The 22,299-nt window shown below is 45.0% G+C and overlaps 3 protein-coding genes across 19 annotated transcripts in view; 1 reads left to right on the top strand and 2 right to left on the bottom strand.

The window, feature by feature from the left end:
* The window catches only part of UROS (uroporphyrinogen III synthase), a 28,788-nt gene extending 23,711 nt beyond the window's left edge, over nt 1-5,077 (bottom strand). For 3 of the 13 annotated variants that reach the window (XR_012132965.1, XM_073240151.1, XM_073240149.1), the window contains exon 1: nt 4,819-5,071. The gene's annotated coding sequence lies outside the window, so the exon portion shown is untranslated. Of the gene's footprint in view, nt 1-4,818 lie in introns of all 13 variants that reach the window. The other 10 variants (XR_012132962.1, XR_012132964.1, XR_012132963.1 and 7 more) reach the window with 6 other exon arrangements.
* Nucleotides 5,078-5,299: 222 nt separating this feature from the next.
* Nucleotides 5,300-21,938, top strand: BCCIP (BRCA2 and CDKN1A interacting protein). The gene is made up of 7 exons (XM_073240152.1): nt 5,300-5,482; nt 13,002-13,076; nt 13,809-13,889; nt 17,665-17,754; nt 18,520-18,707; nt 20,090-20,261; nt 21,494-21,938. The coding sequence occupies exons 1-7, from the start codon at nt 5,336-5,338 to the stop codon at nt 21,662-21,664; spliced, it is 924 nt and encodes a 307-aa protein (XP_073096253.1). The 5' UTR covers nt 5,300-5,335; the 3' UTR covers nt 21,665-21,938.
* The window catches only part of DHX32 (DEAH-box helicase 32 (putative)), a 55,593-nt gene continuing 55,188 nt past the window's right edge, over nt 21,895-22,299 (bottom strand). For all 5 annotated transcript variants that reach the window (XM_073240135.1, XM_073240134.1, XM_073240137.1 and 2 more), the window contains one exon: nt 21,895-22,255. In XM_073240135.1, coding sequence (XP_073096236.1) covers nt 22,084-22,255 — 172 coding nt within the window. In that variant the 3' untranslated portion in view covers nt 21,895-22,083. The remainder of the gene's footprint in view (nt 22,256-22,299) is intronic.

The raw sequence follows: 22,299 nt of genomic DNA, 5'->3' as shown, positions 1-22,299 counted from the left end.
CTCAATCATGAAGCTTTTTGTTTGGGGCTTAATCGCAGTTACTTTTGCTTATTTATTTCCCTCCACTCCTGGTCCCTGCAAGTTAACATTGGAGGGATCTTACCGCAGCACTCTTCTATCCTGGGACAGAGGGTGGGGGAGATGTCAGGCTTCTTATCCTTATAGTTAAGGCGATCCCATATCCCAGTTTGTCCAATTTACATCTGTTGCTCTGTTCTAATTACTGACAGCGCCCCACTGCACTCTCAGAAGTGTCCCATTTTAGACAATTAATTATGGAGTTACCTTCCTTATAATGCTATATATGATGTTCACAAATGTTTTATACAGCTTGATGAGATGGAAAAAAATGCAGGACTAGAGATAAGGAGACTCCTATTCCTGTCCAGAAAATTTTAGGGGCAGATAGTAACTGAGCACACATGCCGGAAGATAGTGTTTGGTAAGTCTGGGAAAGTACACAGCCAGCCACGGCGTGGAGTGCAGGGGCCCCAGGGAGTTGGGAGACAGGCTTAGGGTTTAGAGCTGTGCTAGACCATGCTCGGCTGTTCAGGCTGTGATAAGACTTTGCTATTTATTCTGAATGATATGTGTGGACACCAGCAGAGGACTCTGAGCACAGTAAAGGGAGTAAAAACAGGAAGGCTACTAGACAGTTTAGGTAAGAGATGGGCTGAGAGTAGACTGGCAGTTGAAGAGTGGACAAGTGACTGCGCTTGGAGCTGATAGCATTTACTTGGGCTGGACGTGGGCAGACAGAGTCAAGGATGATTCCCAGGTTTAGAATGGGAACACTGCCAGGAGATGGGGGGTGGGGATCAGGATAAAAGATCCAATTTGGACACATTACATCTGAGAATGTGCCGTAGCCCACTTGAGCATGAATGGGTCTATGCCTGCAGTCGTGACCCCCTCAGCCCTTAGGATAGCTGGGTAGGGCCCAGGGCAGCCAAAACCTGGCTCCCATTCACCCCTTGCCAGGACTGGCTGCCATTAGCTGTAAACTGTAAATCCTCATCCATTTATGTATGCAATATGTGTATGGATATTATCATTTACCAGGTGTGCTATGTCAAAAAAGTTTTTGAGTACTGGTATTAAAAGGCCAAATGGAGCAATCAGGTAGGAATTTAGGGCTTGGGAGAGGAGTCAGCTCAAAGGACAAAGATTTGGAGTTGTCACTGTCCAGATGGTCTTTAAAGTCCGAGGACAGGGTGAGATTGTGGAGAGAAAAGTGGACCCCGTACAGAACCCTAAGGCACTCTCAATGTCAGACCATGTCAGGAGGCGCAGGGTGGGGGAGACCGTAGCAAAGGAGAAGGAAGACAGACTGGAGTGTGTCTTCGTCTACTCAGGCTACCTAACAAAACAGCACAGACTGAGGGCTTAAACAGACATTTATTTTCTCTCAGTTTGAGGCCTTAAGTCCAAGGTCAAGGTACCATCACAGGTGGTTCCAGGTGAGACCTCTCTTCCTGGCTTGTAGACTGTCACCTTCTGGCTGTGTGCTCACACAGTCTTTCCTCGGTGCAGAGATGTCTGGTATCTCTTCTTATGAAGTCACCTGTCCTATAGGATTGGGGCTGTGCCCTTATAATCTTAATTATCTCATTAAAGGCCCTATATCCAAATAGTCACACTGGGGATTGGGGCTTAAACATGAATTTGGTGGCACAATCCAGTCTATAACAGAGTAAGTTACAGAATAAAGCAGAGGTAAAGATGTGGAGACGTAAGTGTAGATAACTCAAGTTTTGCCACGAAAATAAGTAGAGAAATAAGGCCGTAACTGACAAGGAAGGCAGTGGGGTCAAGAGAGGACCCAGAGGCACCCCCTTAGCACTCCCACCACACACAGGAGGTACAAGATCCAAGGCTGACACTGAGTGCTAAGTTCTGGATTTTTAGCAAGTCAGAGAATGCCATGCAATGCACTTGGGGAGCAAGTAAGCAAGGCCCTTTGTTGCCACTTCCTCCTTGGAGTTCCAGGTGTACCTTGTTCTGCCTTCCCCACCTTGCAGAAGCTCCAGAATTTACCAACAAGGAAGGAAGGACGAGCTGGCCTTCCAGACTGCAGAGTTGGCTCTCATTTGGGCAAGTGAGGAGCTCTTCACACTGCTTTCATTTACCCAAGAAACACTAAGTCTCTTCTGGGTGATGCTGGGTATAGTGTGCTAGGCAAGGCACGATTCAGACTTAGTGCCCACCCTCAAGGTGCTCCGAGGCTGGTGGGGGACCAGCACCATAGAACTGTGAGCTATGTGACGTACTTCCTACTACCAACCGCAAGGATTCAGAAGGAAGGCTTAGAAAGTTTGCCTCGGGGCCTGGGTATCCTGTGTTCATATTCTGCTGGAGCAGATGATTTAGGATGATGTGCGCATATTTCAGCTACTCTGTATAGAAGGCGTGGTGGGGTTAATTATGAGTTCAGCATCAGATTTATGCCAAATAGGTTCAAGATGGGTAAAGCCAGTTGCAGTGTTCAGTAAATATTTATTTACACTGCAAGGAGGTAAATGATCACCTTTCCTTAAAGAAACTGGAACTGACCTGATTAAGGCCACTTCACTGGTAAGAGCCAGGCCTCAGACTCATGCTTTCTGTGTTCTGCTATTCTGAGTGTCAGCAATAGAAACAGCCACCCTTCTATAGAGCACTTACTCTGTGTTATTTATGGGACTGAGCATTTTACACACAGGCTCTCAATCCTCATTTAAGCCACCACGCTAGGTGTCATTATTCTTATTTTACAGAAGATGTTAGCAAAGTTCTGCAGGTTTGAGTAATGTGCCCAAGGTCGTGGAATCAATCCAAGTTTGAAGGCCATTCTCCTAAGCACTTGCCACCAGCTCTGTCCCTTAAGACAATTCTGAGCTAGAGGTGAAGATGGAGCCAGAAATCTAACCTAAGACTGAGTTAAGTTCTCTGGGTCTTCCTGAAGGACAAAACCATGGAGTACATTTACTCACATCTGCTCCTCTAAGTCACACTCTAACCGTAAGCTCTCGACACTGGGAACTAATCTGAGGGTACAAAGTAAGGCTTTTCCCCCTTTTACTTCTCAAAGCAATACAAGCTCACTGTGGAAAATTTGCCAACTACAAAAAAAGTATATTCTTCAAAAAATAAAAAATAGAATTACCATATGTTCCTACCATTACACTTCTAGGTACATACCCCACAAAGTTAAAAGGAACTTGAGCAGATTATTTGTGCATCCATGTTCACAGCAGCATTATTCACAATAAGTCAAAAGGTGGAAGCAACCCAAGTGTCCACTGATGGAATGGATAAACAAAATATGGTCCATATACGCAATGTAATATTATTAATCCTTTAAAAGGCAAGAAATTTGGCACATGCTACACTATGGATGAGCCTTGAGGACTTCATGCTAAGTGAAATGAGCAAGTCACAAAAGGACAAATATTATGATTCCACTTATCTGAGGCTACCTAGAGTAGTCAAATGCAGAGACAGAGTAGAATGGTGGTTTCCAGGGGCTGGAGGAGGGGGAATGGGGTGTTACTGTTTAATGGGTACAGTTATGGTTTGCAAGATAAAAAAGGTCTGGTGATGGATGGGTGGTGATGCTGGCACAACAGTGTAGATGTACTTGATGCCACTCAACTGGACACTTATAAATTAATTGGTAAATTTTATGTTACATGTATTTTACCACAAAAAAGTATAAAGAAATGGAAAAATTACCCATGATGTCTCAGTGCAACTCTATTGATATGTTGGCACTGTGCCTTCTGACTCTTTTTTTCTAATCCTAACCTTTTGATAGGTATTTTTACAGCTTTCTCTCTTGTACAGTATAGGAAGCTGCTTTTGCATAGTTGTGGGACCCAACGGGGCCATTTTAAGCTATCCCATCAGACGTAGAGCTCTGATGCGTATGCATATGAATATTATGTTGTGGCCTGGTAGCCCAGACTCTCAATAAAAATGGAACTCACAACACACAATCACGGGGATTCTGGGCCCCTTGTTATCCTGACTCCACTTTCTGTGACTGAAAGATCACTGAACCATCATCAGGATTCTGCTTAAACTTCTCTAGCAGCAGCCACCTCACTACCAGGGGCAGCCCATTCCATTTTAGAATCACACACATCCAACCCCTCCACTCTCCTCATTTTACAGACAGCAGAAAGATCAAAACCATAGACCTCATCCTCAGAAAGCTGACGTCTTCTCTCTTTTCTTTCCAAATAAAGTCTTTACGACAGGCTGCAAACTGGTAGTCCGTGGGATAAACCTACCTGGAAGTTTAATTTTATCTGGCACAGGTTTTAAAAACCTGTTATTTCTGTTAAATATCTAGAATTCTAGGTTCCCTATTAATGCCCACTCTTCCACAACTGGCTGCAGCGGCGAGGACGAGCTTGCCATCGTCCTCTCCACCCTGTTCTCTTAAAGCAGGCGCTGGGCTGTTGTTCAGATACTGCACTGGCCCCTGGAGCATTTAAGGTGGATCCCTGATTTTAAAGAAACCTTCAGGTCAAGGAAACGCGCTTAGGGAGTGTCGTCGGGGCAGGGGCCCGGGTCGGATTCGTTCCATCCCAGACAAGGCCACGCCTCCCGCTGGGCTGGGGGCGCCCCGGGGTCGGACCGATCCCGGCGGGGACATCTGCACGGATCCGCGACCTTCCGTCTGGGCTCCCAACACCGCGGACCACCGCCCGCACCCAGGCCGGCGGCGGCCTTGGCGCTGCTCCGACGCGTCTCGCACCAGCTCACGACGCAGGCGGGCCCTGCGCGTCCGCGGTTTCTGTGTCTCCGCCGGTACCGTGGGGCGACACCTACCTGCCGGGCTACCGCGCCCGGTGCTCCGTCGGCGCCCGGTCGGGGCCCGTGTCTGGCGGAGCCAACTAGCGGACGGTGAGGCTGCCGGCGCGTCTAGCCGGGTGGGCGGCCTCCTCACCACGTGGCCGGAGAGGCCTTGGCAACGTCCAGCGCTGGCCCGGCGGCCCCAAACCGGCCGGGGGTCGCGCAGCCCGAGCCGCTCTCTGCGGGAGCCTGCGCATGCGCACCGACATGGCGTCCGGGAGGGCCAGAGCCGAGATGGGTCGAACCACTGCGCGAAGGGGAGAGGGAGCGTTGGAGGGAGTGAGGGAGGATGGAGGGAGGAATAAAAGGCCAAGGTAGGACCCCGGATTGGACTTGAATCTATGAGCTCGCGGCCGCGGAATCCAGCAGAGACACTCGGGTTGCCGCCGATTTAGCGCTGAGGTTCTCCTTAATCTCTCACCCCCGCGGCCTGCATAGGTGGGCCCGGGAGGACAGGCCCGCGGGGGCTGCGCAGGCGCAGCGAGACCGCAGCATGGCGTCCCGGCCTAAGCGGCGTGTCGTGGGAAGCGCGGTCCCGCGCGGCGAGGAGGAGGAAGGTAAAGTGCAGGATGAGCACGAAGACGACGAGGACAGTGACGAGGACGAGGATGAGGATGAAGACGACGAGAGTGTCGACGAGGTGAGAGACGTACGCGACCTCGGTTTGCTGTACATCTGGGAAAACACTTTCCCGGCAACCAGAGCCTTGGGCAGGTGCGCGCTGCCCGGAAAAGGGCCTCCCAAGGGGCGGGGACGGTAAGGGCCCGACTCAGGTCCCCTCTAGTGTTTTCCACGCCGCAGCCGCAGACACTGTTCCCAAAGGCCCTACCGGGTTGGCCCGGCCTCCTCGCGCCCCCGGACAAAGCCCTCCGCGCCTTCTCGGGCCTTTGGGCCTCGGGCCGGAGCCTCGGTTCGCCGGGCGCCCTGCACTCGCTGCGCCCGCCCCACGCCCGCGGCCCTCTGTCCGTCCCTCCCGAGAGCCGGTTCACGCGCTCTTCATGCTGCGCTGTTGCCCTCGTTTCGGTCTCAGCTGAGCTGGGATTTCCTGCTTCCCTGGGCTGCTGACCCTGCCCCTCTCGCCAAGTTCGGGTGCTACGTTCTCATAGAAATGGGCTCCTTTCTTCAGAACAGCCCCTACCAGGGTGCTGGCGTTAGAGGTGCTCAGTATTTGGTGAATGAATAATCAGGAGGGAATGGTCCTTCAGACACCGAATGCCTACTAGGTACCGCAAACTTAACACGGTCCAAAGCATAATTCGTAATTCATGTCCCTGCTCCTAGTCTTCGCCTTTTCAGTAAATGGCCCCCACAAGCACCAGTTGCTCAAACCCAAACTTGAAAGTTATAATTAATTCCTCCCCTTTCCCACATTTACAGTCTGTCAGTAAATCCTGTTAGCTTTACCTTCAATGTCCAAACACTTCTCATCATTGATTCTGCAACCATAGTTCACACCTGCATCTTCTCTTGCTTTGAATCCTGTAGAAACTTTTTTTTTGGTATCATTAATGTACGATTACATGAGCACCGTTATGGTTACTAGACTCCCCCCATTATCAAGTCCCCCCCACATACCCCATTACAATCACTGTCCATCAGTGTAGTAAGACGCTATAGAGTCACTACTTGTCTTCTCTGTGCTATACTGCCTTCTCCCTGCCCCGCCCCCCTACATTATGTGTGCTATTTGTAATGCTCCTTTTTCCCCCTTATTCCTCCTTTCCCTCCCATCCTCCCCAGTCCCTTTCCCTTTGGTAACTGTTAGTCCATTCTTGGGTTCTGCGATTCTGCTGCTGTTTTGTTCCTTCAGTTTTCCTTTGTTCTTATACTCCACAGATGAGTGAAATCATTTGGTACTTGTCTTTCTCCACCTGGCTTATTTCACTGAGCATAATACCTTCTAGCTCCATCCATGTTGTTGCAAATGGTAGGATTTGTTTTCTTCTTATGGCTGAATAATATTCCACTGTGTATATGTACCACATCTTCTTTATCCATTCATCTACTGATGGACACTTAGGTTGCTTCCATTTCTTGGCTGTTGTAAATAGTGCTGCAATAACCATTGGGGTGCATATGTCTTTTTCAAACTGGAGTGCTGCATCCTTAGGGTAAATTTCTAGAAGTGGAATTCCTGGGTCAAATTTGCATTTCTCTGATAACTTGCGATGTGGAGCATCTTTTCATGTGCCTGATGGCCATCTGAATTTCTTCTTTGGAGAACTGTCTGGTCAGATCCTCTGCCCATTTTTTAACTAGATTATTTGCTTTTTGTTTGTTGAGGTACGTGAGCTGTTTATATATTTTGGATGTGAACTCCTTATCGGATATGTCATTTATGAATATGTTCTCCCATACTGTAGGATGTCTTTTTGTTCTACTGATGGTGTTCTTTGCTGTACAGAAGCTTTTTAGTTTAATATAATCCCACTGGTTCATTTTTGCTTTTGTTTCCCTTGCCTGGGGAGATAATGTTCATGAAGAAGTTGCTCATGTGTATGTCCAAGAGATTTTTGCCTATGTTGTTTCCTAAGATTTTTATGGTTTCGTGACTTACATTCAGGTCTTTGATCCATTTTGAGTTTACTTTTGTGTATGGGGTTAGACAATGATCCAGTTTCATTCTCTTACATGTATCTGTCCAGTTTTGCCAACACCAGCTGTTGAAGAGGCTGTCATTTCCCCATTGTATATCCATGGCTCCTTTATCGTATATTAATTGACCATATATGGTTGGGTTTATATCTGGGTTCCCTAGTCTGTTCCATTGGTTTATGGGTCTGTTCTTGTGCCAGTACCAAATTGTCTTGATTATCTTGGTTTTGTAGTAGAGCTTGAAGTTGGGGAGCATCATTCCTCTAGCTTTATTCTTCCTTCTCAGGATTGCTCTGGCTATTCGGAGTCTTTTGTGATTCCATATGAATTTTAGAACTATTTTCTCTAGTTCATTGAAGAATGCTGTTGTTATTTTGATAGCAATTGCATTGAATCTGTATATTGCTTTAGGCAGGATGGCCATTTTGACAATATTATTTCTTCCTTCCCAAGAGCATGGGATGAATTTCCATTTATTAGTGTCCTCTTTAATTTCTCTTAAGAGTGTCTTGTAGTTTTCAGGTATAGGTCTTTCACTTCCTTGGTAGGTTTATTCCTACGTATTCTATTTTTTTTGATGCAATTGTGAATAGAATTGTTTTCCTGATTTCTCTTTCTGCTAGTTCATTGTTAGTGTATAGAAATGCCACAGATTTCTGTGTATTAAGTTTGTATCCTGCAACTTGCTGAATTCAGATATTCTAGTAGTTTTGGAGTGGATTCTTTAGGGTTTGTTACGTATAGTATCATGTCATCTGCAAACAGGGACAGTTTGACTTCTTCCTTACCAATCTGGATGCCTTTTATTTTTTTGTGTTGTCTGATTGCTGTGGCTAGGACCTCCAGTACTATGTTGAATAAAAGTGAGGAGAGTGGGCATCCTTGTCTTGTTCCTTATCTTAGGGGAAAAGCTTTCAGCCTATCACTGTTAAGTATAGTGTTGGTGGTGGGTTTGTCATATATGGCGTTTATTATGTTGAAGTACTTGCCCTCTATACCCATTTTGTTGAGAGTTTTTATCATGAATTGATGTTGAATTTTGTTGAATGCTTTTTCAGCATCTATTGAGATGATCATGTGGTTTATGTCCTTTTTGTTGTGGTGGTGGATTATGTTGATGGATTTTTGAATGTTGTACCATCCTTGCATCCCTGAGATGAATCCCACTTGATCATGGTGTGTGATTCTCTTGATGTATTTTTGAATTCAGTTTGCTAATATTTTGTTGAATATTTTTGCATCTATGTTCATCAGCGATATTGGTCTGTAATTCAATTTTCTTTTTTGTGGTGTCTTTGCCTGGTTTTGGCATTAGAGTGATGCTGGCTTCATAGAGTGAGTTTGGGAGTATTCCCTTCTCTTCTGTTTTTTTGGAAAACGTTAAGGAGAATGGGTATTATGTCTTCTCTAAATGTCTGATAAAATTCAGTGGTGAGTCCATTTGTCCCAGAAGTTTTGTTCTTATGTGGTTGTTTGATTACCAATTCAATTTCGTTGCTGGTAATTGGTCTGTTTAGATTTTCTGCTTCTTCCTTGGTCAGTCTTGGAAGGTTGTATTTTTCTAGAAAGTTGTCCATTTCTTCTAAGTTATCCAGTTTGTTAGCTTATAGATTTTCATAGTATTCTGTAATAATTCTTTGTATTTCAGTGGTGTTCATAGTGATTTTTTCCTTTCTCATTTCTGATCCTATTTATGTGTGTAGATTCTCTAGGGGTTTATCTATTTTGTTTATTTTCTCAAAGGACCAGCTCTTGTTTTCATTAAATTTTTCTATTTTATTCTCAATTTTATTTACCCTCCTGCTGACTTTGGGCCTCATTTGTTCTTTTTCCAGTTTCAATAATTGTCAATTTAGACTATTCATTTGGGATTTTTCTTCTTAAATATGCCTGAATTGCTATATACTTTCTTCTTAGAACTGCTTTTGCTGCGTCCCACAAAAGTTGGGGCTTTGTGTTGTTCTTGTCATTTGTCTCCTTATATTGTTTGATCTCTGTTTTAATTTGGTCATTATCCATTGATTATTTAGGAGCATGGTGTTAAGCCTCCATGTGTTTGTGAGCCTTTCTGTTTTCTTTGTACAATTTATTTCTAGTTTTATACCTTTGTGATCTGAGAAGATGATCTGAAATCTTTGTGATGTGAAATCAAAAAGATCTCAGTCTTTTTTAATTTACTGAGGCTCTTTATGGCCTAGTATGTGGTCTATTCTGGAAAATGTTCTGTGTGCACTTGAGAAGAATGTGTATCCTGCTGCTTTTGGTTGTAGAGTTCTGTAGATGTCTGTTAGGTCCATCTATTCTAGAGTGTTGTTCAGTGCCTCCGTGTCCTTACTTATTTTCTGTCTGGTGGATCTGTCCTTTGGAGTGAGTGGTATGTTGAAGTCTCCTAGAATGAATGCATTGCCTTCTATTTCCTCCTTTACTTTTGTTAGTATTTCTTTCACATATGTTGGTGCTCCTGTATTGGGTGCATATATATTTATAATGTTTATATCCTCTTGTTGGACTGACCCCTTTGTCATTATGTAATGTCTTTCTTTATCTCGTTACTTTCTTTGTTTTGAAGTCTGTTTTGTCTGATCCAAGTACTGCAACACCTGCTTTTTTCTCCCTATTGTTTGCATGAAATATTTTTTTCCATCCCTTCACTTTTAGTCTGTATATCTTTCAGTTTGAGGTGAGTCTCTTGTAAGCAGCATATAGATGGGTCTTGCTTTTTTATCCATTCTATTACTCTGTATCTTTTGATTGGTGCATTCAGTCCATTTACATTTAGGGTGATTATCGATAGATACGTATTGCCATTGCAGGCTTTGGATTCATGGTTATTACCAAAGGTTCAAGGGTAGCTTCTTTACTATCTAACCATCTAACTTAACTCACTTATTACACTATTCTAAACATGATGATTCTTGATTTCTCTCCCTTCTTTTCCTTCCTCCTCTACTCTTTATATGTTAGGTCTTTTATTCTGTACTCTTTTGTGTTTCCATTGACTGCTTTTGTGGATAGCTGATCTTATTTTTTGCCTTTAGTTAGTATTTGGTTGGTCTGCTTTCTTTGCTGTGATTTTATTTTCTCTGGTGACATCTGTTTAGCCTTAGGAGTACTTCCATCTAGAGCAGTCCCTTTTAAAATACCCTGTAGATTGGTTTGTGGGAGGTAAATTCCCTCAACTTTTGCTTATCTGTGAATTGTTTAATCCCTCCTTCAAATTTAAAGGATAATCTTGCTGGGTACAGTATTCCTGGTTCAAGGCCCTTCGATTTCATTGCATTAAATATATCATGCCATTCTCTTCTGGCCTGTAAGGTTTCTCTTGAGAAGTCTGATGATAGCCTGATGGGTTTTCCTATGTAGGTGATGTTTTTTCTCTCTCTGGTTGCTTTTAACACCCTGTCCTTGTCTTTGATCTTTGCAGTTTTAATTATTATATGTCTTGGTGTTGTCCTCCTTGAGTCCCTTGTGTTGGGAGATCTGTGGGCTTCCATGGTCTGAGAGACTATTTCCTCCTCCAGCTTGGGGAAGTTTTTTCTTCAAAGACACTTTCTACCCCTTTTTCTCTCTCTTCTTTTTCTGGTACCCCTATAATGTGAATATTGTTCCATTTGGATTGGTCACACAGTTCTCTTAATACTCATTTATTCTTAGAGATCTTTTATCTCTCTCTCTGCCTCAGCTTCTCTGTATTCCTGTTCTCTGATTTCTATTCCATTAACGGCCTCTTACACCTCATCCAGTCTGCTCTTAAGTCCTTCCATTGGTGGTTTCATTTCTGTTATCTCCCTCTGGACTTCATCCCTTAGCTCTTGCATATTTCTCTGCAGCTCCATCAGCATGGTTATGACTTTTATTTTGAATTCTTTTTCAGGAAGATTGGTTATATCTGTCTCGTCAGGCCCTCTCTTTGGCATTTGAGTGATTTTGGACTTGACCAGGTTCTTCTGCCTTTTCATGGCTATAGAAGTGATCGCCGGTGAGTGGCGTGTGTGTCAGCTGGGAGAACATTCCTTCCTGCTTGCTGGTGGCCTTGCCCTTCTGCGCTGCCTGTGCTGGTTAACCGCACACAGGTTGCAGTCCCTGGGTTAATCCCCTGAGCTGCCATGGGTGGGGTGGTCCTTGGGTTTAGCCTAGGGCACTGCCAGGTGTCGCAGGCAGGTGGTGTGTGTTCTGTGAGAATGGCGCCCCTTCATGCCTTGCAGACTTTGTGCCAGCTTCCTCTGCCTGTGCTGGGCAGCTGCACCCAGGGGGTTGCCTGTGGGTCTGGCTGGGTTAGCTGTGTGCTGGGAGAAGACTATGTGAGGTTGCTGTGGGCAGGGTTGCTCCCCGGCTGGTCCGCAGCAATGGCGGGTCAGCTGGTTTGCTTGCAGTGCTAGTGGGGAGGAATGAACGGCAGGCTGCTTATCACCATGAAGGACTTTGGAGCTGCGTTGCCACCCAAGGGGTTAGGGCGCCTGAAGTTCCTTAAGATTCCCAGCCTGCTTAGCTGAGTATGCCAGGATGGTTTTGTCCATCTGTTAAACCCTTGTCCCTTTAAGACTTTTAAAGCACTTGCTTTTCGTTTGTCCCAGGCGAGCTGGCTGTGGGGACCTGTTTGCAGTCTCAGTCTCGGGTTTTACTTTACTGTTTCTTTAATATCCGGTACACCATGCAGTGTGGTCTGTGCTCCTGGTGCAGATTACTAGGGCTGGTTATTTAGCAGTCCTGTGCTTCCACTAATTAGCGTAGTGCCCCACGCTAATTCTTCTCCTCCCGCTGGTGAGCTGGGGTGGGGGGGAGTGCTCAGGTCCCACTGAGTCACTGCTTTGTATGTTACCCTTTTTGTGAGCTGCTGGGTTCTCACAGATGTAGGTGTAACCTGGCTGTTGTACTGTATCTACTGTATCTCTTTTAGCAATAGTTGTATTTGCTGTATTTTCAAAATATATATGGTTTTGGTAGGAGATTTCTGCTGCCCTACTCATGCTGCCATCCTGAGCTACAGTCTGGTCTGTATTCACTTTTAAACTGCAGGCTTATTCATGTCTGCTCAGCTCACCTTTTCCTCTCAAGTACCTGGCATAGTGCTTGATATGTGGTGGTACTCAGCCAAATATCTGCCAAGTGAATGAAGTGTAGCCTCAAATCGATGGGCTGAATGATTCTTTAGGCAATGCCGGGGATTTCTGAAGTAATTTTGTTCTTTGCCCGACCTTACTGCAGTCAGTACGTAATTTCTTCTTTAGGACCAATATGACTGTTATATCCAGAGCAGACTTTCTCAGCATTGGAATGAGTCACTCTTGAGTGTTATGTTCTTCCCAGGCTTTTGTGTCAAATGAGGAAATGGCATGAAGGTGCTTTATAATCTGTGCAGATAGCAGTCTTGGCTATGTTTGCCCATTTTGAAACCTAGACAGTTCTTTAGGTAATGTTTTTTCATCCTTTTTCTGGTGTGTTCTATAGATATAGAGCCAAAAAGAATGGCGGTAAAGTAAAAGGGAAATCTGCCAAGTGGGAAATAATGCCTGAGTTATCCTGGAAAGTTATGTATGAAGACCTTTTTTGTGTCTTATTTACAGGAAGTGAATATTGAGTTCGAAGCTTATTCCATCTCCAATAAGGATTACGACGGAATTAGAAAATTACTACAGCAGGTATTGTCTTTTACTCTTTGATAAAAAACTTTCTCTTGCCAGAAAATCCAGGCCATTCAACACAAGTGGTGTCAAATTTTATCCTTTATTTTAGAATTCCCATTCCTACCCTCTCTCTACCTTGCCTGGAAGAAAGAATTGTTTCTCTTTGCCAGGGTGAACTCCCCTATTCGTGCCTCTGGTCCCAGACCCCTTCCTCTGATTAATGTGTTCAAGCAGTCTGTGTCCTAAAATACCCTCCCTTTCGTCTGTTGATTACTTGAGCTACTATTCTGTTTTTCTCTAATTTGCATCTGAACTCTGTGGGTGGAAGAATTCTTACATAACAGCCGTATCGCTGACTGTGCTGTTGGGTGCTTCACGACCTCGCTTGCTGCTGTGTATTCCTTCACCCAGTGTCAGATGGCTTTGGTTCTCTGCCCCCATAGTCTCCAGTGTCCTAGTCACCAGATTCTTTGGCCTTATGTCCATTCTCCTCCCTTCCCTTTCCCCTCTTTTCCTCTTCTGCCCCCACATACCTCCTAAATTAACACTGACTACCTGTTCTCCAATTCCAGTACCTTTAGCTTCCTTGATTCTTCTGGGCTTTTCCTTTCTTCTTGGGATTGCTTTTCCCAAGAATTCTAATTCTGTCACCTCACTGAAATTTCATTATTTGAATATGGAAATTAGAAGTTTCATTGCAAGTTATGCTTTGATTTTAATTTAAAATATGTTTTTTTCTCCTCTTAGCTTTTCCTAAAGGCTCCTGTGAACACCGCAGAACTAACAGACCTCTTAATTGAACAGAACCATATTGGGAGTGTGATTAAGGTAAGCAGGACAGTTGTATTTACTCTGATTAAATTAAGTCTGTATATTACCTGTTAAGTCCGTCCTGATCTATAGCACGCAGACCAGGAGCTCAAATTGGAAAGAAGTATTACTGGAGGAATGGAGACTGGTTTAGGCGGCCAGTCCACTAATGCAGTGTTACTAGGTGCAATAATACATGTAGTGGCAATGGATGGGGGTAGAAATGGGCTGATTCAGAGGGTATTTGAGAGATGAAATAGGGTGGGGCTTTTAGTGAGTGGTGGGTCTGCGAGGGAGGGGAAAGTTGGCAAGGAAGCCTCCCATGTATCTGGCTCCAGGAACCATCAGAGCAAACATGGAGGAAGATGAGGTTAGGAGGGGACATGAATTTGGATTTGTACGTCTGGGTTCAATTTGCCTGTGATACATGCAGGAGAGAGATTAAGCAGCAGCTGTTGACCGGGTCATTTTCAGCAGGCAAGTGGTAATTCAAGTCCTAGAAGTGGTTGTGACTGACCAGGGAGGGCAGGGACAGACACTGTGGTGCTGCACCATTACGTGGATGAGGAAGGTACGTGGCAGGTCCTGCTCAGGAGTCTCGGAGGAGCGACCTGAGAGGGCGTGGTATCCGGCAAAGCGAGGGAACGGAGCATTCGGCGGGGGAGGAAGCAGGCCTGAGTGAATCCTGCCGCTGCTGCTTACCGTCCTGTGGCTCTTTCAGTGATCTGCTGCTGCTTAGCAAACCGCTCTACAGCTTCGCGTCTTCGAATAGCAATAGTCATCCCTTTGGTTTGAGAATCAGCAGTTTGGACAGAGCTTGGTGAGGACAACTCTTACCTGCTGCATGTTGCTTTCCCTGCAGAAGGCCAACGGGGCTGGAGGATTCCCTTTGAAAATGGCCAGTACTGGGTCTGGCAAGTTAGTGCTGGCTCTTGGCTGGGAGCCTAGCTGTGACTCAGTGGGGTGCCAGTGACCCCAACACTGGTTGGGTACCAAGAGCAAGCAACCCAAAAGTACCAGGTGGAAGTACTTCACATTTTATGATAGTGTTATTTCTACCATTCACTTGATCGGCAGACAACAGTGGTCTATACAGGTTCAAGGGGAAGGTGCGTAGACCCTTCCTCTTGGAGGGAGGATTGTCTGGGTGGGTCGCTCATCTGAAGGGAATGTGGATCGTCTGTGGGAAATACAGTTTGCCGCAGTGATCTTAATCTGTTTCCATTTCCATCTCTGAAAATGATGATACTGGTACCTACGTCGTAGGGTGGTAAGTAAACAAATGAGCTGCTATGTAAAGTGCTTAGAACAGTGTCTGGCGCATGGCAAGGGCTCTGTGTGTAGCTATTATGGGTGCTCACTGTCCGAGCGCTGTCTAGCTTATAAAAATCAAAACAAACAACTCCACTTCAGTCTGTTTCTCTCTGCCTCGCCTTCAGCCATCTCACTTTGTTATCAAAGCCAAAATTCTTGAGAAAGTTTGTATCCATAGTTGCCACCTCTGTTCCTCCTATCACCACCGATACTCCGCTGAATTCCTGGAACTGATGGGGTCACCATCATCTTGGTTAGTAAGTACGGTGCACATGTTTCAGACCTTCTGACAACACTAGTAACCTTGTGGCACTAAATATAGAGAAAATGAGAATAACACCTCTGGTAGCTTCTTGGTAGAGCAGTGGGTCAAAGCAGGCCAGCCTACTCTCATCAGATGTGATCTCCTGACACCTGGTGGATGCCAGGGAGTCGTTTTTATCCTTGAGAAAGCTTTCTGTGTGCAGGGGGATTCAGCCTTTCATTGGATGATTACACAAGTAACTATGGTGACAGTTACGCTTCCTTGGCTTCCAGAGACACTTGAGGTGTTCCAGGGACAGAGACTTCATGCTCCTAGGAGAGGGACTGCCCTGAGCTTTGGCTGGAGCCTTTGCGACTGGGGCTTTGGACCCTTCCTTCCCCAGGGTCACAGAGGGAAGGGGTGTGGGACGGCTGTGCACTGTAGGCATGTGATTGCTTAGAGGTAGAGCTTCAGGGCCAAGGTGGTGTGTGATGAGTTGCTCAGTACTTAGGTGCCAGAGGAACTGTTGAACTGAGTGGCTTGGAAAGGTAAGGGTGGCCTGGGAGGGACCAAGGTGGGTCAGGTGGAAGGGGCTCTTGCTGGGGAGGCTGGTGGATGTGGACGGAACTGAGATGTGATTGTGACCCCAGACCCCCGAGAGGCAGACCCGGTGAGGTGTTGCCTAGGTGGTCAACAACCCGTCAAGGAGAGGAACGCTGAGCGTGCTCCAGGGGATGCTGATTGCTGTGAGCCAAGTGGCCGCTGTGGGGATTTCTTAGGGCTTGGCACTGACGGTCCTTTCTGCTTCCCACGACCGTTTGTCCACAGCAGGTGGGGACTTGATGTGCAGGGAAACTATCTGCTGTTGACCTTGGAGGACCAAGGCTGGCTTGCATAATACTTTCTCTGCACCTGTTTGCCCTCTTCCTTCATGAGTGGACATGCGCCTGGTCCCCTCACTGGAACTGTTAGTGTCTTCGAGAATTACCTTCTTATTCTCTACTTTTGTACCCTCTTGTTTTGTTGAGTTTCAGACTTCTCTCATCTTGACAGGTAGTTTTAGTTAACCTAGGCCTTACCTGAACCACCCTACCCTTCCTTGTTCCTACAGGAAGAACCTGGTGGCCTTCTACAACCAGGTTCAGCAGAAATGTTTTGTTTGAAATCTTGTGATTCCCCTTTTCCGGAGCTCCCCACTCAGTGACAGTGCCAGCTTAAATCCAAGAGCCACTTCCTCGAGGGCTCTGTTTAGTCCCTGGTCTGGTTTAACTTCCGCTCTGCTCTCTGCCCTGAGGCACACCACCGCTGGGGGCGCTTTGGCACCGCTGACCGCACCTGACTGAACCAGTCGTGCTGAAAGGTGTGGCAGAGCTTGTAAATCCCTTCCCACAGAACAAGTTCAGGGAGACAAGGAGCAGTTGTGGATGATGCTGTCCGTTGGTGGGAAAGCAGCAGCCTCCTGTCATCATTCAGCACACATTCTCTGAGGACTTCGTCTGTGCCAGGCTCCGTGCTAGGTGCTGGGGGTGCAGTGAGTGGGGTTCACGACTGGACAAGCAAAGGGGTACCACGGGAAAGAGAATGTGGACCATGATTGAGGCCCCAGGGCCAGGGCTCTGAGTGGAGGCAGGATGTTCAAGTTGGAGTTAAGCATTTTGTTTTTAATTTTGTGATTGCCTAATTTGTCACTTCCTTTCTTGCCGTCTTTTCTTCTCTCCTGCCCATGTGGTAGGGATAGGTGGCACTCAAGCATTGTTCCCTTCACCAGTGCTCGGGGACAGGCCCGTGCTCTGGAAGCATGTGAATTTTTTAGGTGAGACAGTGTTGAGGACCCACAGAAACAAGCAAGGGCTGGCTCCAGCCAAATCTTTTAGAAAACAGACTAAAATGATTTATTTCATGAGGTTTTATTTATTCTGGATTTTTAATATACTGAGAAAATCAGTATATGTTGAGACTCTAGTAGAGAAAGGTCTTGAGGATCTAGTATAAAGAAATTGAGGGCAGGATGAGATTGTCCACAGTGTAAACAGAGGAACAGACGCGCGGTGGTGGGTGGGGAGCAGACACACGGTGCCTGTGTCTGGTGCCTGACGCCTCCCTGAGGCTGCGATTATGAAACAAAGCTGAACTTAAAAAAAGTGAGAAGATAAATTTACCTCAGTTCCAAGACTTGGTATTACACTTTTTCCCAACCAAATATAAAATTGAAATATTTCTTTCTTTTTGAAATAGCAAACGGATGTTTCAGAAGACAGCGATGACGATGTGGACGAAGATGAGATTTTTGGTTTCATAAGTCTTTTAAATTTAACTGAAAGAAAGGTTGGTTTCACTGGGTGGCATCTGAATGGTTATTACTTAGACCAAAACCACTTTTATTTCAGGTTTGATGAAAGCTCTTGTATATCAGACAGTGATACCAACTGTAAGGCGGTGTGTGTGCCTGTGTAGTCTTACGGTAATCCCCGGTTCGGTCTGAAGGTGTTTTGCCTCGTTTGTTTTGAACAGTCTGTACCCAGTTACAGTAAGTGACTCCCCGTGGTAGGAGAGTCTTCTGTTTTTTCAGGAACTGATGTCCTGGTGTTGGTACTGACATGGGTGCTGTTTGTGTTGTCTCTGCAGCTATGTTCTTTGATTCTGAAGCTTCATTGCTTCTTGAATTTGAGGGCATTTACATTTATTTGTGTTTTTATTCACCTTTTTATTGACTCACTGATGAGTTGTAATCAAAAGTAAAAACCTGTGACTGTATCCTCAGAATATAACGCAGGTCATGTTTTATCTTTAGTTTTTAGATGATTTTTCCAGTTATGTCCATCTGTCTTTATGAGATGGCCTAGGATTGCTATTCCAGTGGATGAGTATTTGTATAATCCTCTCTTAACCTTAACATGAGAGGGTAAATAGCCGGTTGTAGTTACCATGGAGAAATGCATAAGCAGTCAACATGGAAGACAGAAGATTTTAAAGGCTGTATGACAAGAAACTGCCTTACCTGTAGGATAAAAAGTGACAGCTCTCACTTTCAAGTTTTCTCCTGTAAGTGATGGCTTGTAATAAAGAGCAAGCCTTCTCTTTGCTTCCTAGGGTACCCAGTGTGCTGAACAAATTAAAGAGTTGATCTTAAGCTTCTGTGAGAAGAACTGTGAAAAGAGCATGGTTGAACAGCTGGACAAGCTTTTAAATGACACCACCAAGCCTGTGGGCTTTCTACTAAGTGAAAGATTCATTAACGTCCCTCCACAGATTGCTCTGCCCATGCACCAGCAGCTTCAGTAAGAGACGGGAAAATGCCTTTGAACACGTTTTTTCCAAGTGGATTCAGAAATGTGATTTCAGTGGAATGTGTTGGTGTGGAAGGAGTTTTCCCCTTGGATAAGTAGCAGTGTGGTGACAGCAGAAGCAGCGGCCTGTGAGGTTCACGACTCATTGATGATGAGCCTTTTAAAGAGCTGAGTTATAGTCTTATTAACCTTAAAGATTTACACGGTATTAAGAGCTTATATAGACTTTGCTCCCATTAGACTAAATTTTTTTGCCTTTTTTACAGATAGACTTCTGTAACACAAATGCTGAACAATTACTATGGTAACAAAAACTGAGTAAAAGTCCTATTCCCTTGGATGTTTTATAACTAATGAAATAGACCCAATACTATATCTCTGGCTTCTCAGGGTTTGTTGTTTTATTTTTTAATACAGGAGTTTTGAGTTTACAAAAATATTTTAAATGAAGAAGACCTAAGAATGGGTATTGCCTGTGCTTTGAAATAGAGGCGGATGAAGGCACAACCCGGCCCCCAGGCTTCACAGAATTCTCCTTCCTGGAGGCCACAGCTCTCGCACTGTGGTTTCCCTTCAGGAGTTTGTGCGAATGTAACGCCAGCCTGCAAACATTTAGGTCTCCCATTTGTCCTTTATAGATTCATTGCTTTTTAGAAAGTTCTGCTCTTGTCCTCTCTGCCCCCTCAGCTCCTCAGCCGCTACTCGTATTGTGCTTCTGGTGCAAAGTGTCGTTGTTTTATCGTTTCTGATCCGCTTGGGCTCATGTTTATTTGGATTCACAGGAGGGCTCTGCCTTCTCCTGATCCTGTATTAAAGAGCTGAAGTGGGTTTTTTGGCATTTCTTTACCTCTTTGTTTAGCCGTATGCATAGGTTCATGTGTGATTTTCAGAAAGATAGAAGAGTAAGGCATCATTGCCATTCCATTGCCTGTTTTAGAATGTAGGGTATGTGCGCCTTGCCGTGCCGTTTCTGAGGTACGTCAGGGTGACTGAGGCCTGGGCTGCAGTGATTGGAGCCTGCTGTAGTCATGTGCTGTAATGGCACTGCTTATGGCTATGGGCCATTGTGTGTTACTGTTAAATGTTGTTTTAAAAAATCCGGATTCTTCCATACTTCAGCTTCTGCCCGGGCAGAGCAGTAATGTTGAGTGAATTTGATGCTCATCTGTCGGTTACTTGTACAGATTCATCATCTGTAAAAAGCACTGCCACAGTCAACTGACTACAGTACCACTCTCTGCTTTAGATGTGTTCAGGTCTGATGTCTGTTCCCTTCGCCTGTGCCCCACTGAGGAGGCCGGGCTGGTTTTCTGCTTTGTTTTGTTGATGGCTCTCCCCTGATGGCAGGCAAACCCCATGTGTATGCCTTGTAGGAAAGAACTAGCAGAGGCACACAAAACTAACAAGCCGTGTGGAAAGTGCTGCTTCTATCTGCTGATTAGCAAGACATTTGTGGAAGCAGGAAAACATTCCAAAAAGAAATACAGCAACCAAGAGAAAGATGAATTAATGTTTGCAAATGCAGAGGAAGAATTTTTCTATGAGGTAAGACCGTCTTGTTTCATCTATTTCTTTAGATGTAAGTAAGTTTCTTAACAGGATTAAATCAGAATTTTATTGCTCTCCTGTTTGTGTCAAAGTCCTTCAAGTGTGGCACTGCTTTCCTCCGTGCCGCCAGTAGCAGCGTTAACAGCGCCTGGCACGGAGGCTCTCAAGGGGTTAGTCACCGGCTCCCCGTCCCCACTGCTGGGAGGAGCGTGGGGAGGAGGGAAAAGCCATGAACACGCTAATAGTGAGCAGTGTCTAGGATATGCTCACTAACCTCCGTGAGGCAGGCAGGAGCCCTGGGTACAGACATGGAAGCCGAGGGAGACCAGAGGCACTACAGATACCGCACAGCGGGTCGGTGCAGGAGCTGGGGCAGATCCCTGACCCCCGATTCCAGCTTGTGGACTGCCCTGTGCCCATAGTACTGGACGTCATCCCGTTTGTAGGATCTCTGCCACTTTCTTCCTATAAAGGTAGCTGGTGTTACGACGGACAACCAAACACCAGAGAATAGTCTTTCTCAAAAATGTTAAATAAATCTCTGAGGAGGAACAAAGCATCCTAGATTGGGTGATCTCTATCACTTACTACTTCTAAGATTCCCACTGAAGACTATAAAGTACTGCAGATTCAGCTCTGCCCTGGTTTTTCAGGAAGTAAATAGTAAAAATTAAATTTTAAAAATCTATGCCTCAGCACCACAGACCATTTCAGGGAAGCATGTCTGGGTGTTTTAAGATGGCCTGGTCAGGCAGACTTACCTGTCTTCACACCAGAGTTTTATGCCAAGGAAGCAGCTGGGACAGTGGGAAGAAACCAGCATTTGAAGACGATTCATTTTATTAATTGTCAAGTGTTATGAGTTTGAATTTCACTTGTCTGTCATAAGATTATTTTGAGAGTCAAATGAAAGCGTGAACATGAGTGACTCAGAATTACAAACAGTGTATGAATGGGTAGGAGTGTTAATGTCAGTTAACTGCTGTTCACATCTTAGAAACGGGACACTCTTATCCATGCTCCTCATGTAGGTTAAAAATTTATTTGATGAGCATTTTATAACTTCTTCCTGAATGTCCATGTGAGCTCATTTTATTCTGCATTTTGCTTCCTTTAGCTCCTATTCTTATTTGAACATAGGCCAATCATTGCACTCTTTGTTGTCAATTAAATAATCTTTCCCTTTATGTTGTCTGCATTTTTAATGCACGATCATTTATCTGGTTTAGAAGGCAGTCCTAAAATTCAACTACTCGGTGCAGGAGGAGAGCGACACACGTCTGGGAGGCAGATGGTCCTTTGATGATGTGCCGATGAAGCCCCTGCGAACAGTAATGTTAGTTCCAGGTGACAAGATGAATGAAATCATGGACAAACTGAAAGACCATCTGTCCCTCTAACCCATTTGCCATGCACAGTTGTGGGCTTGTTTTTGCAAAATTACCAGAAAGCTCAGATTTACTGAAAAACTCATGACTTTATTCAGATTAAGGTCCTCTACAAAAAGTAGGGTTCTGTCACCTGTGTCTGTGACACATTTACAAAATACCTTTTTTAAAAAAAAATTTGGTCAAATTATGAATGGTTGATTAAAAACTTTTCCAGTAAGAAGAAAAAAAGCATGGAGTAGTAATTTAAAGAACTCAATAAAAACTTCTATTTTTTATTTTAAAATAGTATACAAAGTGTTATTTTTTCAAGACTATCTGTATGGGGAAGTATGTCCGTGCTGACTATCTGCACATCACTCCAGTGGACCAACGTGTTAGGCAAACTTGGGGATATTTATTGCACATCCTGCTGTGTGTAGAAGGGGCAGTCACTGTATAGTGCATCTTTGTTCAGTAGTTTCAGGGCACGTCTCACACATTTTCTGTTCGTTTTTCATTGTTGAAATAGGTGATAGGTGATGCATTACTTGCTGCAGGATATCCTTACTTTCGCTAGGAGGCAGATTACTGAAATAGTATTGTGGTGCCATTTGCATAAATCTGTCCAAAACAAAAAATTAGACTTGTGTGTATATATGAGAGAT

Source organism: Manis javanica, chromosome 7, assembly GCF_040802235.1.
Source record: "Manis javanica isolate MJ-LG chromosome 7, MJ_LKY, whole genome shotgun sequence".
NCBI classification, from domain to species: domain Eukaryota; kingdom Metazoa; phylum Chordata; class Mammalia; order Pholidota; family Manidae; genus Manis; species Manis javanica.
This window is presented reverse-complemented; position numbering and strand designations above follow the sequence as displayed.